The sequence below is a fragment of the Anomaloglossus baeobatrachus genome, chromosome 3 (assembly GCF_048569485.1).
Source record: "Anomaloglossus baeobatrachus isolate aAnoBae1 chromosome 3, aAnoBae1.hap1, whole genome shotgun sequence".
NCBI classification, from domain to species: domain Eukaryota; kingdom Metazoa; phylum Chordata; class Amphibia; order Anura; family Aromobatidae; genus Anomaloglossus; species Anomaloglossus baeobatrachus.
Genome location: NC_134355.1, coordinates 291919204 through 291936149, shown reverse-complemented (window position 1 = coordinate 291936149; position 16946 = coordinate 291919204). Strand labels below are relative to the sequence as shown.

The 16946-nt window shown below is 50.1% G+C and overlaps 1 protein-coding gene across 1 annotated transcript in view; it reads left to right on the top strand.

The window, feature by feature from the left end:
- RSPO3 (R-spondin 3) overlaps nt 1-16946 on the top strand; it is a 186039-nt gene that overhangs the window by 122080 nt on the left and 47013 nt on the right. Inside the window, exon 3 of the mRNA XM_075338280.1 lies at nt 8485-8631. Within this exon, the coding sequence (XP_075194395.1) occupies nt 8485-8631 (147 nt within the window). The remainder of the gene's footprint in view (nt 1-8484; nt 8632-16946) is intronic.

Sequence of the window (16946 nt, the reverse complement as noted above, 5' to 3'; positions counted from 1 at the left end):
AAAGGATCAATACCTCCCTTTTGGCGCCCTGGCCTAGCCAGGTCGTCACAGATAACATACAAACACCCCCCACCCCCATTGGACAGGGACACCAGCCAAACAAAAACCCTTGTTGCCTCCCTCCATTGTCTGATGTCCACACCAGGTGGGGCAGAGCCAAGCGGTTGGCCCCACCCACCGAGGAGTTCACAGGCCTGGAGGCGGGAAAAGTGACAGTTTAGTCCAGGAGGTGGAAGAGAGAGGAGTAAACACTTGGGTGTCTGAGTTTGTGGCCCAGGCACTGACAGCAAGGTTGGCAGACGGTGGTGGACGTCTGCAGGAGTGGTGGAGCAACGCGGAACCGTAGGACCGGGGACGGGCGACGGCCCGCCGATACCGACCGGGGAGCTAAGTGAACCCGGCACACACAGGCAGGGCCATCGGACCCCGACTAGGCTTGGAGCCGCCGACAATAGTCAGATCCGAATGTGACTGGAACCCCAGGGGTTTCACAACAGCAAAAGTCCCGATTGAAGGCAACAGCCCACACCGTGAGGGTATACAGCTACCGCCTAAGGCTAGAGACCCAAGGGCCAGCGTCTGCGGGCAAACGGGCTCCTCTGGTACCCATATGTGGCGCCCCAGGACCTGGTCGCCACAACAGCATTGCCCTCCCAAAGGGTTAATGCTGAGCCTGGAGGTAATTGGGAGATCTATTGGCCAGTAAGTGTAACACCCAACGCAGTTCTCCCTCCGGCCAGCAGGGGGAGCTCTGAACCTGGAACTTCAGGGAGCATTCCTTAAATCTGGCTGGAGGGAGGAAGTAGTGGTTAGTCTGTAGACAGGAGTGACAGAGGACAGACGGAGAGTAGTGCTGCCTTGTAGAACTGGGGCCTAGAGCTGGAATAGCTTGGCCCAGTGAAGCAAGAGGTGCAGGGAGGCACAGAAGAGACTCGGACATCAGAGTCTGTGGTTGCCAGGGCATAAAATCCATCCCTGGCAGCTGAATCCGGAGGGCAGGAGAGCTGCAAGCCCCCTGGCCCAGAAGTAATCTGAAGGTACAGCTGCATTCCAAGGGCCCGGTGTGGACTCCAGCAGAGGAGCACCAGAGAGGGCCTGCGCAGTCTACCACACAGAAAAAGGGACGAACCACCAGTCCCAGCAGCAAGAGGGCAATTGCGAACCCAAAGTGCAGTGTCCTAAAACAGCAAAGAAAGATTAGGGAGTAGGCCTCATACTCAACTGGCCAAAGATCACCCCAGGCACTTCCAGGCCGGCCGGACCATCTTTACCATCTGTGACGGTCTCCCTGGACTAAACTTCTGCCGAGTAAAAGAGGAGAAGGTAAAGAGACTACCGTTTGTGCCTGTTTCTTTCATTGCTTGTCGGCCCTGCACCGTGTTAGTCACACAACACCATAGACTTCCACAAGCACCAACTGTGTCCCGGGCACCGCTCCACCTGTGGGGAGCAGTATCACCAATGGTACCACTTCATCACCCCGGAGGCCTTACACAGCAGCGGCGGCTTAATAGCCGCATACCACAGGTGGCGTCACGAACACAATCTTAAAGTCGTCAGCCACATATTCTACTGACACCCACCAGGGCCACGGAGCCGGGCCCAGCCACCACTGACTACCACCGGACTAGTCCGGCCCGGCACCGGGTGTCCCATAGCCCTGGGGTGGGCGAGTCAACTTTTGGCGTCACGAACAGGATTTCATTCCCGGTCACACCGGGTACTGTGCGCCTGCAGGAATTGTGCTTAAAAGACTGTGTACTGTCTGCAAACCGCCGCCGCCATTAGCCTCGCCGAGCGCAGGAAGAAGGGGGGCGTGCCTGACAAAGAGCGCGAAGGGAGCGCGCCATCAGAGCAGAGCGCTGTTAAGTGTTAACCCCGCGCGACCCGGAAGGAAATTTGAAAAGTGAACGGAGCCTGGTAAGGTTCACTAAGGGGGAGGAAGATGTCCGACTCAGAGGGAGAGCAGGTGGCTGCCATAGCCCGAGACGCCGCAGCACCAGCCGAAGCAATCCCAGTCGCCGTCGCCCCAGCCCCCGCTGCAGCGCCGGTAATGCCGATCACAATGCCGTACATCCCGGGAGCAGAATGGCTACCGCAGTACTCCGGGGAGTCCCATACCTTGAGCGACTTCAGGGAAAGCCTGCACAGCTTGTTCCAGGTGTATCCTCTGACTGAGAGCCAGAAGGTGGGCATATTAATGGGACAGCTAGCCGGCGCAGCCCAGCGTGAAGTGAAGTCCTGGCCTGATACAGATAAAGGGACAGTAACCCAGATATTGGCCAAGCTAAAGAGTACTTTTGACACCCGCACCGCAGCAGAGATAAAGATGAGATTCTTTGGGTGCAAGCAACGGGCCACAGACAGCATAAGGGACTATGCCTTAAACTTGCAGAAGGCCCTGAAAGCAGTTAAACAGGTGGACCCAGAGAGTGTACGTGAAGAACACAAACTCCTAACTGAGCAGTTCATAGAGGGGCTCCTGTCAGATGCCCACAGGACACAGCTGCGTATCATGGTCCTGCAGAACCCTGCTCTGGACTTTGCAAAGTTTAAGGACCAGGCCATCCGGGTACTGAGAGAATCTACACCGAATGACCCAGTATCCCTCCGGCCTCTTGCTATCACGTACCCCGGGGTGGTGCCTGCAACACGAGCCGCTGCAGGGGCTGAGGCGCAGTCCCTGGATAAGGATCCCACTGCAGAGCTCAGACAGCAGGTCCAGGAGCTGACCAAGACTGTAGCTGCCCTGGCCAAGACCGTGCAGTCTCTACAAGTGACCCCATCGCCTGCAAGACTCGAGTTGGCCTCCAGCCCAGATGACGTCCCCTGGATGCGACAGAGGAGGATTCCGCCGACCCGAGGCAGAGACACAGACCGGTATGATTCAACGGGACAACCGATCTGCCGCCGCTGCAGCCAGGCGGGCCACATTGCACGACGCTGTCCTTTAAATGGGCCGAGCCTGGGGCCAGGAGCCAACCCCCAGGTGTGAGGAAGCCCGGCTCAACCCCCAGCCGCAGCAAGTATGTGGGAGGACGCCCGGTCCTTCCTACTGTGCTGGACGGGATCCCTTTGAATGCCCTTCTGGATACGGGGTCCCAGGTAACAACCATCCCCTACAAACTGTACAAAAGATATTGGGCTGATTCAGACATTGACCATGGCCCAGATGATGATTTAACAATTGTGGCCAGTAATGGTCAGCCCTTACCCCAAATTGGGTACAAAGAAGTAACCATTAAAGTGGGGCGGGTAGAATTGCCATGTCAGGGGATGATAATTGTAGATATAGATCGCAAAGAATCTGAACCACTGCTAACCATTGGTACAAATGTGATAGAAAATTGTATTGCCGAAGTGATAATTTTGTTGCAACAGGCGTCTGAAACCGCCAGCTCCGGGCAGCAGCGTGCCCTACAGAGGGAGATCAGAGCCCTGATGAGGAGGCAGCAGGTAGAGCTGGCCGGAGGAGAAATTGGCAGTGTGAGGGTAAGTGACCCCCTCCCCATTGCAATACCCTCAAGAAGTGAAATGTTGATATGGTGTCGGGCAGCAATAGGCCTCAAGGGTCAGGATTACCATGCCTTGGTAGAACCGGTGTATTCAGACAGTAGGCCGGGAGTCCTGGTAGCCAGAGGGGTAGCAGACGTCCGCAAGGGGAGAGTGCCCGTCTGTGTCCTGAATTGTGGGGAGGAGGAGGACAAATTGCCCCGGTACGCCACTGTAGCAAAACTGTACACTGTCAGCAACAATACCATCAAAGCAGTGGAACCCTTGATCCCGTCCGACCAGGCGGAAGACAATGGCTCCAAGGGGCAGCTGGAAGACTGGTGCCAAAAATTACATGTGGGCACCGACTCCACCCCTTCACACCAAAAGCATGGGGTTTACCGGGTGGTACAGGAGTACGAGCGGGTCTTCAGAAAACACCCCCTAGATTTTGGGCAGGTGAAAGGGGTTAAACATCAAATCCCCACGGGTGATCATCATCCCATTAAAGAGAGATACCGCCCTGTGCCCCCCGCACAGTATCAGCGTGCCCTGAACGGTGCAGAATCCAAAAAGAAATGGAAGAAGTACAAGGAAGTCCCCAAAGTCAAGAAAAAGAGGGGGAGATGATCCAAACAATCCTTGGAAAATTCCCCAAAACTTGGACCCGAATAAACAATGCCATAGTGGTACCAGTTTTGACGTTTCCGCAGTTGGTCGAGCCAGAAACAGAAGAGGTTCCGGATCCACCTAAAGAACCGTCCGCGCCAACACGAGATGACACGCCAGCAGTGGAACAGGAGGATCAACCCCCTGTCGGTGGTGAACCTGTCATACCCTTGGCGACTCTTAGACCACATAGGCAATCATCACGCTTACCTATCGGGGTTAGGCCTACCTGTAGTGCTGAGGTAGAAGACACACCAAGTAGTCAGGGGCAAACACCAGAGCTACGCAGGTCTCAACGCAGCACTCGGGGACAACCCCCTCCAAGGTATAGAGAGTCAACTGTATAAGGGAAAAAGAAAGAGTACTTATTAGAATGTAAATAGTTATGCGAAATGTCTGTAATGTTGTGTACAAAATGTTTTTCTTTTTCTTTGATTGCGAAAATGGACAATTGGGCCACTGGACTATGGGTGGTCAACACCTAAATTGTTCATAGTTAGCACCAGTGTGCTCAACACCCCTGAAGAAAAACCCGTCCGGCGTGCATAGAGTGGGGTCATCAATGCTCTGACGCATGCCCAGAGCCTACGTTGGGGGTTTGATCGCGGCGGGTCCCCCATGGAGCAGTGTAATGGACACCCGGCAGGGAGCCACACTGGACTCTTATAGTAATGCTTAAGTTTGTAACGTTCAAGTAATGTGCCTCCCATAATGGGATGAAATGTTCTAACATGTCATGTTTGTTTCTACAGTCCGGGAGTACTGAATTTAACTAAGGGGGAGTGTGGCGCCCCAGGACCTGGTCGCCACAACAGCATTGCCCTCCCAAAGGGTTAATGCTGAGCCTGGAGGTAATTGGGAAATCTATTGGCCAGTAAGTGTAACACCCAACGCAGTTCTCCCTCCGGCCAGCAGGGGGAGCTCTGAACCTGGAACTTCAGGGAGCATTCCTTAAATCTGGCTGGAGGGAGGAAGTAGTGGTTAGTCTGTAGACAGGAGTGACAGAGGACAGACGGAGAGTAGTGCTGCCTTGTAGAACTGGGGCCTAGAGCTGGAATAGCTTGGCCCAGTGAAGCAAGAGGTGCAGAGAGGCACAGAAGAGACTCGGACATCGGAGTCTGTGGTTGCCAGGGCATAAAATCCATCCCTGGCAGCTGAATCCGGAGGGCAGGAGAGCGGCAAGCCCCCTGGCCCAGAAGTAATCTGAAGGTACAGCTGCATTCCAAGGGCCCGGTGTGGACTCCAGCAGAGGAGCACCAGAGAGGGCCTGCGCAGTCTACCACACAGAAAAAGGGACGAACCACCAGTCCCAGCAGCAAGAGGGCAATTGCGAACCCAAAGTGCAGTGTCCTAAAACAGCAAAGAAAGATTAGGGAGTAGGCCTCATACTCAACTGGCCAAAGATCACCCCAGGCACTTCCAGGCCGGCCGGACCATCTTTACCATCTGTGACGGTCTCCCTGGACTAAACTTCTGCCGAGTAAAAGAGGAGAAGGTAAAGAGACTACCGTTTGTGCCTGTTTCTTTCATTGCTTGTCGGCCCTGCACCGTGTTAGTCACACAACACCATAGACTTCCACAAGCACCAACTGTGTCCCGGGGCACCGCTCCACCTGTGGGGAGCAGTATCACCATTGCTGCCACTTCATCACCCCGGAGGCCTTACACAGCAGCGGCGGCTTAATAGCCGCATACCACAGGTGGCGTCACGAACACAAACTTAAAGTCGTCAGCCACATATTCTACTGACACCCACCAGGGCCACGGAGCCGGGCCCAGCCACCTCTGACTACCACCGGACTAGTCCGGCCCGGCACCGGGTGTCCCATAGCCCTGGGGTGGGCGAGTCACATACACCGGGGAGCGGACTACCGTTGGGAATCCATAGTAGTCAGAAAGAGAACATCAAGGTGCAGGGAAAGACAGCTGCCATAACCTGTCCGGGGAGAAGCACTGCAGCCGGCTGCGGGACCTGTCCATCCAGCCGTTTGGTTTACCGAGGACTTTGTACCTTTCTTGCTGAGTGAGTACACCCGTGCCATCCGGCATTGCGCCACACTGCCCCTGCAACCCTGCACCTCACCGACCCTGCCTCCTCCCCACAACATCATCGGGCCCCGGGACCACCGACCCCTACCCACGGAGGGGGAAAACAACATCCCAGCTGCTCCTTACCATCACTCCCGGGATCCCCGTCATCAGCAGCGGTGGTGCCTATCTTCACCACGACCCGTGGGTGGCGTCACGGACTAAATTCCCCAAACCAACCACCCCTTTCACTCACGGGCGAGGAGCGCCGCTCGAGTCCCCGAATCCGGCCCACCGCTCGAGCCACCGAGCAGCAGCAGCAGCCACAGCAGCGCCGGACCCGGGCGTTAGCGAGAGCGCAGCAGCGACGGCGTCCTCCACGCCCGTGACACCCTCAGGATCATCTTTTGGTGAAGACTTGGTAGACCCTGTACAGGTTAGCAGGCCAACCAATCTCATTAAAAGCAAATAGTTTGGATAGCATATCTCATGCTTAGCAAAATCTTACAGGGAATCTGTGAAAAGGTTTTTTGTTATGTGATCTGTGGACAGCATGAGGTAGGGGCTGATACACTAAGGGGTACTTCTCACATAGCGAAATCGCTGCTGAGTCACAGATTTTGTGACGTACCAGTGACCTCATCAGCGATCTCGCTGTGTGTGACACTAAGCAGCGACCTGGCCCCTGCTGTGAAATCGCTGATCGTTACACACTGCTCTGGTTCATTTTTTGGTCTTTGCTCTCCTGCTGTGAAGCATACATCGCTGTGTTTGACAGCGAGAGAGCAACGATCTGAATGTGCATGGAGCATGGAGCCGGCTTCTGCGGACGCTGGTAACCAAAGTACACATTGGGTAACCAAGCAAAGGCTTTGCTTGGTTACCTGATATTTACCTTGGTTACCAGCATCTGCAGCTTCTAGAAGCCGGCTCCCTGCTCCCTGCACATGTAGCCAAGGTACACATCGGGTAACTATAAGCAAAGCGCTTTGCTTAGTAACCCGATGTATACTATAGTTACCAAACACAGCGTCGTTACACGGGTCGCTGGTGGCTGGTGGCTGATCATGTAGTGACACTCCAGCGATCCCTGCATGGTCAGATCGCTGGTGGGATCGCTGGAGCGTCGCTTAAGTGTGACGGTACCCTAATGGTCATGTCACACACAACGACAGCGACAACGACATCGCTGCTAAGTCACCATTTTCTGTGACATAGCAGCGACCTTGCTAGCGATGTCGCTGTGTATGACATCCAGCAAAGACCTGGCCCCTGCTGTGAGATCGCCGGTTGTTGCTGAATGTCCTGGACCATTATTTGGTCGTTGCTCTCCCGCTGTGAAGCACACATCGCTGTGTGTGACAGCGAGAGAGCAACAAACTGAATGTGCAGTGAGCAGGGAGCCAGCTTCTGTGGATGCTGGTAACCAAGGTAAATATCAGGTAACCAAGCAAAAGCTTGGTTACCCGATATTTACCTTCGTTACCAGCGTCCGCAGCTTCTTGAAGCCGGCTCCCTGCACATGTAGCCAAGGTACACATTGGGTAACTATAAGCAAAGCGGTTTGCTTATTAACCCGATGTGTACTCTGGCTATGAGTGCAGTGAGCCAGCGCTAAGCGGTGTGCGCTGGTAACCAAGGTAAATATCGGGTAACCAAGCGAAGCACTTTGCTTGGTTACCCGATATTTACCTTAGTTACCAAGCGCAGCATCGCTTCCACGCGTCGCTGCTGGCTGGGGGCTGGTCACTGGTCGCTGGTGAGATCTGCCTGTTTGACAGCTCACCAGCGACCATGTAACGACGCAGCAGCGATCCTGATAAGGTCAGATCGTCGTCGTGATCGCTGCTGCGTCGCAACGTGTGACCTAGGCTTTATTTCTTGGATGTTTAACTTATTAGGCTGTGTACCGTTTCCATATAATGGGTTTTATCAGTAGAAGATGAACACTACTTGAACTAGGTGAACCCTTGTCTGAACACTCACCTTTGATAAGCAGTTCATTATTTATACACAATGTACACAAAAAGCTGTGGTGTGGGCAGGGTTAGCTCTTTCAGTTCTGCTACCTTTAAAAACTCTGATTGTGTCACTACTGCTGTACAAAGTAAACTAAGTGATGCATCATTGGAATCAGGGTCTCTTTTCCTACATAATACTGATTTCAGATGAGGTGACAAAATCCTGCTGGCGGATTCCCTTTAAGTCATTAACATTTATAGGGCAATTAGGCCATTGTCTATTAGTTGAAGTTCTGCATATTGACTGACATATCGGTCTTTTCTGTGCTTTCAGGATGTAAATCTGACTGTGACACATGCTTTCACAAAAGCTTCTGCACAAAATGTAAAGGTGGATTTTACTTGCACAATGGGAAATGTCTTGACACATGTCCAGATGGGTTTGAGAACAATAACCACAGCATGGAATGCAGTACTATTGGTAAGTAGTATCTACTGTTTGATTTACATCTATCTGCCTTTAATAAAGTATTGTCAGCATTTCTGGTTTACCACACATCTTTGGTTTTCAAGCTGGAAAAATAAATGAGAAAGAGTTTTCAAATCACAGATTCTGAAGGAAAGGTTGGAAAGTAAATGTCAGACTGACTGCGCCTTGATTAAGATGGTAGAGATGATAAGTTATTAGTAGAGATGAGTGAACCGGTCGAGGTTCGTCTCGAGCTTGGTTCGTCGAACGGAGGTCTTGTTCGAGTTCGGTTCGGCGAACCGGTTCGGCGAACCACTTGAACCCATAGGAAACAATGGGAGGCAATCACAAACACATAAAAACATCTAGAAAACACCCTCAAAGGTGTCCAAAAGGTGACAAACAACTCACAACACAACACAAACACGTGGGAAAGTGACAAGGACAAATACTCATGCGAAAACAGAAGAGCTGGACAAGAAAAAAGAGGAGGAGACACAGATATAGGCATGGCATGCCCTTCTAAAATGATGTAAAACACCGCAAGGTGACTCAAAGCAGAGTCTCCCTTTTTTCCAAAAATTGGGCCACACAGACACCCCTTCAGTGGCAGCACTTGTGCCCCAGTTCTACACTTCACAGGTAGATTTGCATCAAGCACATTCAAAAATACGCCATCCTTAACTGTCCTCAGGATGACACCGGGGTGGGTAGCAAAGTCTTTGCTGATCCATTATCTGTTCATCTTGGATGATTTTTAGAAACACTGCAAGCAAGGGTTACTCCAAGCGGAGTCTCCCTTTGCTCCAAAAATTGGGCCACACAGACACCCCTTCAGTGGCAGCACTTGTGCCCCAGTTGTACACTTCACAGGTAGATTTGCATCAAGCACATTCAAAAATACTCCATCCTTAACCGTCCCCAGGATGACACCGGGGTAGGTAGCTAAGTCTTTGCTGAACCATGACTTGTTCATCTTGGCTCCTTTTTAAAAACACTGCAAGGGTTACTCCAAGCGGAGTCTCCCTTTTTTCCAAAAATTGGGCCACACAGACACCCACACCTTCAGTGGCAGCACTTGTGCCCCAGTTGTACACTTCACAGGTAGATTTTCATCAAGCACATTCAAAAATACACCATCCTTAACTGTCCCCAGGATGACACCGGGGTGGGTAGCAAAGTCTTTGCTGATCCCCGATCTGTTCATCTTGGATGATTTTTAGAAACACTGCAAGCAAGGGTTACTCCAAGCGGAGTCTCCTTTTTTTCCAAAAATTGGGCCACACAGACACCCCTTCAGTGGCAGCACTTGTGCCCCAGTTGTACACTTCCCAGGTAGATTTGCATCAAGCACATTCAAAAATACGCCATCCTTAACTGTCCCCAGGATGACACCGGGGTGGGTAGCAAAGTCTTTGCTGAACCATGACTTGTTCATCTTGGATCATTTTTAGAAACACTGCTAGCAAGGGTTACTCCAAGCGGAGTCTCCCTTTGTTCCAAAAATTGGGCCACACAGACACCCCTTCAGTGGCAGCACTTGTGCCCCAGTTGTACACTTCACAGGTAGATTTGAATCAAGCACATTCAAAATACACAAGCATTTACTCTCCCCAGGATGACACAGGGGTAGTAAATTCCTTGTGGATCCATGACTTGTTCATTTTGATGAACGTTAGTCTGTTCACATTGTCACTGCATAGACGCGTGCGCTTATCTGTCAGCACACACCCAGCAGCACTGAAGACATTTTCAGAGACAATGCTGGCAGCTGGACATGACAAGATATCCAAGGCGTAAGTGGAGAGCTCTGGCCATTTTCAAGATTTGAAGCCCAAAATGAGCAAGGTTCCATTTGCAAAGTCATGGCATCGACGTTCATTTGCAGATACTCCTGTATCATCCTCTCCAGCCATTGACTATGTGTCAGACTTGTTGTCTCTGGTGGCCTTCCAAAGGATGGTCTAAAAAAATTATGAAGAGATTCAATAAAATTGCTGTTACCAACACCAGATACAGTGCTGCTGGTATGGGTAGACTGTTGAAGATGACGAGACCGTCCCATGTTTGTCAAGTTAAAACTGGGAGATTCACTCCGTGCACCACGGTTGTTTGGTGGAAAAGCCGAGCTAAGATCGAGTAACAGCTTCTGCTGATACTCCTGCATACGTGTGTCCATTTCTATGGCTGGAATTATGTCACAAAGTTTGGACTTGTACCGGGGATCTAATAGTGTGGCAAGCCAGTAGTCATCATCACTTCTAATTTTGACAATACGAGGGTCATGTTGTAGGTAGTGCAGCAAGAAGGCGCTCATGTGTCTTGTGCAGCCATGCGGACCAAGTCCACGCTGTGTTTGTGGAATAGAGGTGCTAACCGTTCTTTCTTCCTCTGACATCTCCCCCCAACCTCTTTCAACTGAAATTTGACCAAGGTCTCCCTCATCCGCTGAGTCTTCCATGTCCATGGACAGTTCGTCTTCCATTTCTTCATGTTCTCCTGCACCTTCCTCAACATTTCGCCTGCTACCATGCGCCCTTGTTGATCCCTGTCCCCCATGGTCCCATGACTGCCGCCTTGGTGATGATGAACGTCTGGACCTTGGTGATGTTGTTGTCCCTTGCGCATATGAATCCTCCTGTAGTTCCTCCCCTTCCTGTTGCCCCACCCCCTGACTTCAAATAGTATTTAGCGTGTGCTCCAGCATGTAAATGACTGGAATTGTCATGCTGATAATGGCATTGTCAGCGCTAAACATATTCATCGCTATGTCGAAACTGTGCAGAAGGGTGCATAGGTCCTTGATCTGAGACCACTCCATCAGGGTGATCTGCCCCACCTCTGCATCTCGTTGGCCCAGGCTATACGTCATGACATATTGCACCAGGGCTCGGCGGTGCTGCCACAGTCGCTGTAATATGTGGCGAGTCGAATTCCAGCGTGTCGGCACATCGCATTTCAGGCGATGAACCGGCAGGCCGAAAGACTTCTGGAGCGATGCAAGTCGCTCAGCTGCAGCGGTTGAACGGCAGAAGAGAGCAGACAGTTTTTGTGCCCTGTTCAGAAGGCCATCTAGGCTGGGATAGTGTGTTAAAAATTGCTGGACAACAAGGTTCAACACGTGAGCTATACAAGTCATGTGTGTCACCTTGCCCAGGCGAAGGGCCGCATCCAGGTTTGCAGCATTGTTGCACACGGCCTTACCAGGCTGCAGGTTGAGTGGAGACAACCATTTACCAAACTCAGTCTCCAGAGCTGCCCACAACTCAGCCGCTGTGTGACTCTTATTTTCAAGACATTTCAAGATAAAGACCGCCTGATGCCGTTGCGCTCTGCTGCCAGCATAGTAATGAGGGGTGCGTGATTCCTTGTGCGCAGTTACAACGCTGGTGGCCTGACCAGGCAGGCTTGGGGTGGAGGTGGAGGACCCAGACGATGTTGAGGAGGCAGAAGCAGTGGAGGAACTTGGACAGACAGAGGATTGACACACAAGTCGTGGGGACGACAAGACTTGTGCAGCAGACCCTTCAGCATCTATCACCATAGTTACCCAGTGCCCAGTCAGCGACATGTAATGTCCCTGTCCATGCTTACTAGTCCAAGTATCGGTGGTGAAATGCACCCATTCACACACAGAGTTTCTCAAGGAAGCGGCGATGTTGTGTGCAACATGCTTGTGTAGCGCAGGCACACCTTTCTTAGAGAAGTAGTGTCGACTGGGCATCTGGTACTGGGGCACAGCGACAGACATAAGGTCTCTAAAATCCTTTGTGTCCACCAGGCGGAAAGGCAGCATTTCGGTAGCCAAGAGCTTACAGATGGATAAAGTCAACCTCTTAGCTTTGTCATGGGTCGCAGGAAATGGCCTTTTATTTGTCCACATCTGAGGGACAGAGATCTGGCTGCTGTGTGTAGACGGTGGTGAGTAAAGTGCAGGCGTAGACATGATGTTGCCTTCATCCAACATTGGTGCTATCGATGTCTGAGAGAGCTGTACACACGCACTTGTTTCCCTTTCCAAACCAACTGACGACCTACCAAGCAAACTGCCTGTTGCGGTTACAGTGGTGGAAGTTGTGCGTGGAAAACCAGGTGTGACAGCTGTCCCCACAGTCCTAGAAGATGAAGAGCGCGCGGATGCACTGGAAGAGGCAGGCGGTGGATGGTCCGCTCCGCTAGGCCGCATTGCAACACGGGGAGCTTCCCACTGGGACATATGATATTTATTCATGTGACGATTCATGGAAGAAGTTGTCAAACTGCTGAGGTTTTTTCCTCTACTAACAGATTCCCGACAAATTTTACAGATCACATGATTTGGGCGATCCTTTGCAAGGTCAAAAAAGGACAAGGCTAGGCAAGGCTTAGAGGACATGCGATCTGCTGAGCCACCCCGACTAGTGCTCAGAGGCAGAGTGGTGGCCGAGGATGCAGTTGTAGACGTGCTACCAGTACTCCTCCTCTCTCCAGGAAGGCGCAAGGTAACTTAGTCGTTAGTTGCATCCTCCTCCACCGCCTCTGTTGACCTCCTCGAGTGCCTGACTGTGGGTTGACAGTAGGTGGGATCTAGAACTTCCTCATCAAGCATTGTGTTTGCACTCCCTTCGCCCTCAGACCCTGCCTCTTCCTGCCCTGACTGAATATTTAAGTTGTCATCCCAATCTGGTATCTGCGTCTCATTGTCATCGTCATCAGTATGTTCCTCATTGTCTATAACAACAGGTGTTACAGTTTGTGAATAAGGGTCAACATTATGCTCAGAAACTTGGTCATCACAGCCTGAATCTGAGTCACAAAGGTTCTGGGCATCACTGCAGATCATTTCCTGGTCTGTACTCACTGTAGCTTGGGAGCAGACCTCTGATTCCCAGGCTATAGTGTGACTGAACAGCTCTGCAGACTCAGCCATCTCTGCTTCACCATACTGTGCAGGTCGGATGGAGACTTGAGAGCTGGGAGAAAGCAAGTGTGATTGGGATGACAACTCAGAGGACTGGTGTTTTTTGGATGCGGTAGTTGAGGTGGAGGAGAGGGCACTTGTTGGACCACTTGAGATCCATTCAAGCATGTTCTTTTTTTGGGCATCATCTACCTTTGTTCCAGTTGTTCGTGTCCGTAATAAAGGGAGCACATCTGATTGTCCACGGAAAGTAGTAGACATCTTACTTTTGCTGGAAGATGGCCTATCTTCAGCAGATGTTAATGTAGCTTTGCCACCTTCCCCACGGACACAAACTTTTTTTCCTTTTCCAACACGCCTGTTCCCCTTTCCACCAGCATCTGTTATTTTGCCACTCATTTTGATTGCGACAAGATTATCCATTTAAAATGTGGTAGTAAAAGTTGAGAGGTGGTGTAGATTGCTGAGGTGGTCTAGCTTTATTGACAGCAGAAGAAACAAGTACCCTATGTTTATATGCACTATGCTTTTATTTAGTTACAGCAGGGTATTTTTTCACAATTGTTTCCTTGGTTTCTCTTTGTCTCATGGCCAGTGTGAACATGGTCTCACAAGTACCATGTATACCATCTCATACTCCGGCTCACTTTTTTGTTTTTATGTAGTTTTTTTGTATTCAGTACAAACAGGGACTGGCCCCCTTCTCAGCGAGCTGGACATTTCATTCTGTGAATCCCCCTGACTGTGTGTCTCCTGTTGGGACCCGGTCGCTCTCAGCCCTTAGCCACATTGAGGCCTATTTTAGACCCATGGTAAGGTTTTAATATTAGAGAGTGTAGGTACTATCCCTACTGGGTACACCTTGGCGTTGGTGGGATAGCTTTATGCTTTTTTTGATCAAAAACAGTGTTTACTAAGTACCCTATGTTTATATGCACTATGCTTTTATTTAGTTACAGCAGGGTATTTTTTCACAATTTTTTCCTTGGTTTCTCTTTGTCTCATGGCCAGTGTGAACATGGTCTCACAAGTACCATGTATACCATCTCATACTCCGGCTCACTTTTTTGTTTTTTTGTTTTTTTGTTTTTTTGTTTTTATGAAGAAACAACACAGACTATCCCTGACAATGCAACTATGGCCCTTAAATTGGCAGCACAGTTTGCTATTATAATGGCTTAGTAAAAATGAGCTTGAGGGTGCAATGCAGAGGTGCTGGAAATTGCTTGGCACCAGTGGGACACTAAGGAAGTCCAACAGCCACTTTTTGGATGCCACTAAGTTTCCTCAGTGTTTGCTATTATAATGGCTTAGTAAAAATGAGCTTGAGGGTGCAATGCAGAGGTGCTGGAAATTGCTTGGCACCAGTGGGACACTAATGAAGTCCAACAGCCACTTTTTGGATGCCACTAAGTTTCCTCAGTGTTTACTATTATAATGGCTTAGTAAAAATGAGTTTGAGGGTGCAATGCAGAGGTGCTGGAAATTGCTTGGCACCAGTGGGACACTAATGAAGTCCGACAGCCATTTTTAGGATGCCACTAAGTTTCCTCAGTGTTTGCTATTATAATAGCTTAGTAAAAATGAGCTTGAGGGTGCAATGCAGAGGTGCTGGAAATTGCTTGGCACCAATGGGACACTAATGGAGTCCAAGAGACACTTTTTGGATGCCACTAACTGGCAGCACTCTTTTCAATTAAAATGGCTTTGCAAAAATGTGCAGGAGGGGAGAATGCAGAGGTGGTGGGACTTGCAAGGCACAAGTGCCACAATAACGGAGGACAGCAGCCTCTCTTTGGATGGCATTAACTGGCAGCACTCTGCAATTAAAATGGCTTTGCTAAAAAGGGCAGGAGGGTACAGTGGCCGGGTTGTGGGTCAGTGTAGAGGAAAGGGAGCCTCACTTTCTATCCCTCCTAATGGTGAAATGCAGCAAGGAAGTCCCTGAGCTTAGCTACACAGACACTGTTATCTGTAGCTGTTAAAAACTGTTTCCACGGACCTGACTGTCACCTATGACTCTGAGCCGGATGAAATGAGCCCTGAAAAGGGCTGAATTAAACTTCTATCCCTAATCAGTAGAGCGCTGTGTGTAGAGCGTACACAGCAGGATCGGCGGCAGGAGCTGCGACAGCGGTGACTGTCACCCAGACACAGAAGGCAGATAATGGCGTCCAAATGGGAAAATGCCCGTCTTTATAATGCAAGGACATGTGACATGGACAGCCTATGACACATGCCCTTGCTTGTCTGGCAAAAAGTCCACTTAGCTATGTGTGTGTCTGGGATTTGCTGACATGCTGGCCTGCCCCACTACACACGCGCGCTTAGGGAAGGATGAAAAGAAAAAAAAAAAATGGCGATCGCCATTATCCCAGCAGCAGTGATCTGAACGCGCAGTCCCCGCACACTATACGCTGAAATTTCATAATAGTGTGAGTCACAGAGTGAAAAGCCAGCTAGTAATTAGCTTGGTTTTTGCTGATAGAACCGTTCTCGAACGTAACTCGAGCTAACGAACTTTTAGCAAAAAGCTCGAGTTCTAGTTCGATCTAGAACACCCCCCAAAATCACTCGAACCGCGAACTGGAGAACCTCGAACCGCGAACCGTGCTCAACTCTAGTTATTAGTTAAAGAGTGAATGGAAGTTAACTTTCCAATTTACTATAGAACTTCCCCCATTAGAACCATTCAGAAATTATCAGAAAGTCATTCTGTAAATCATTTTTCTGCTCTTACGACAGTCCTTTTATAAGACATTATGGCTCATTTACATGGCAGAACCCTGTGACTGGAGGTTATCAATGTGCATGAGCGCTAAATAATATCAATGGAGCCGTTGCTGAATATGATGAACTATTCCCCGCTGAAGGCTCATACATTCTCTTGGCGATGAGGTGTGCTATTGTTGTTGGTTACGATAATGACACTACATATCTCACGTGCACTTGATTCTGTCTGAAGCGGGAAAGCATTTGCAGGTAGCGCTTACAATCTGAGCTGAATCATTTGATTTGATTAATGTACGCATACTCGGCTTGAACATAGGTCACTGCACGTTCCTTTGACTCAGCACACATGTAAAGTAAATTAGTCATGTAATCCAGGGTTTGAGATGTTTCTATGCCTAAGCTTATTTTCTTTGGAATGTTTTGGCTCATTTTCAGTATAACTTTATGACTGGTTCAGTTATGCAGCATATTCTCTCTCTAACAACATCGCCTCTGTTCACAAATCGATGGCATTGTCTAGTATGATCTATTGCTTGAACCACATTCGGCACCCTGAAGAGTTGTCCTGCTCTACAGGAACCATACACAATATACAGTATATCACAAAAGTGAATGCACCCCTCATATTTTGTAAATATTTTATAATATCTTTTCATGGGAAAACGCTGAAGATATGACACTTTGATACAATGTA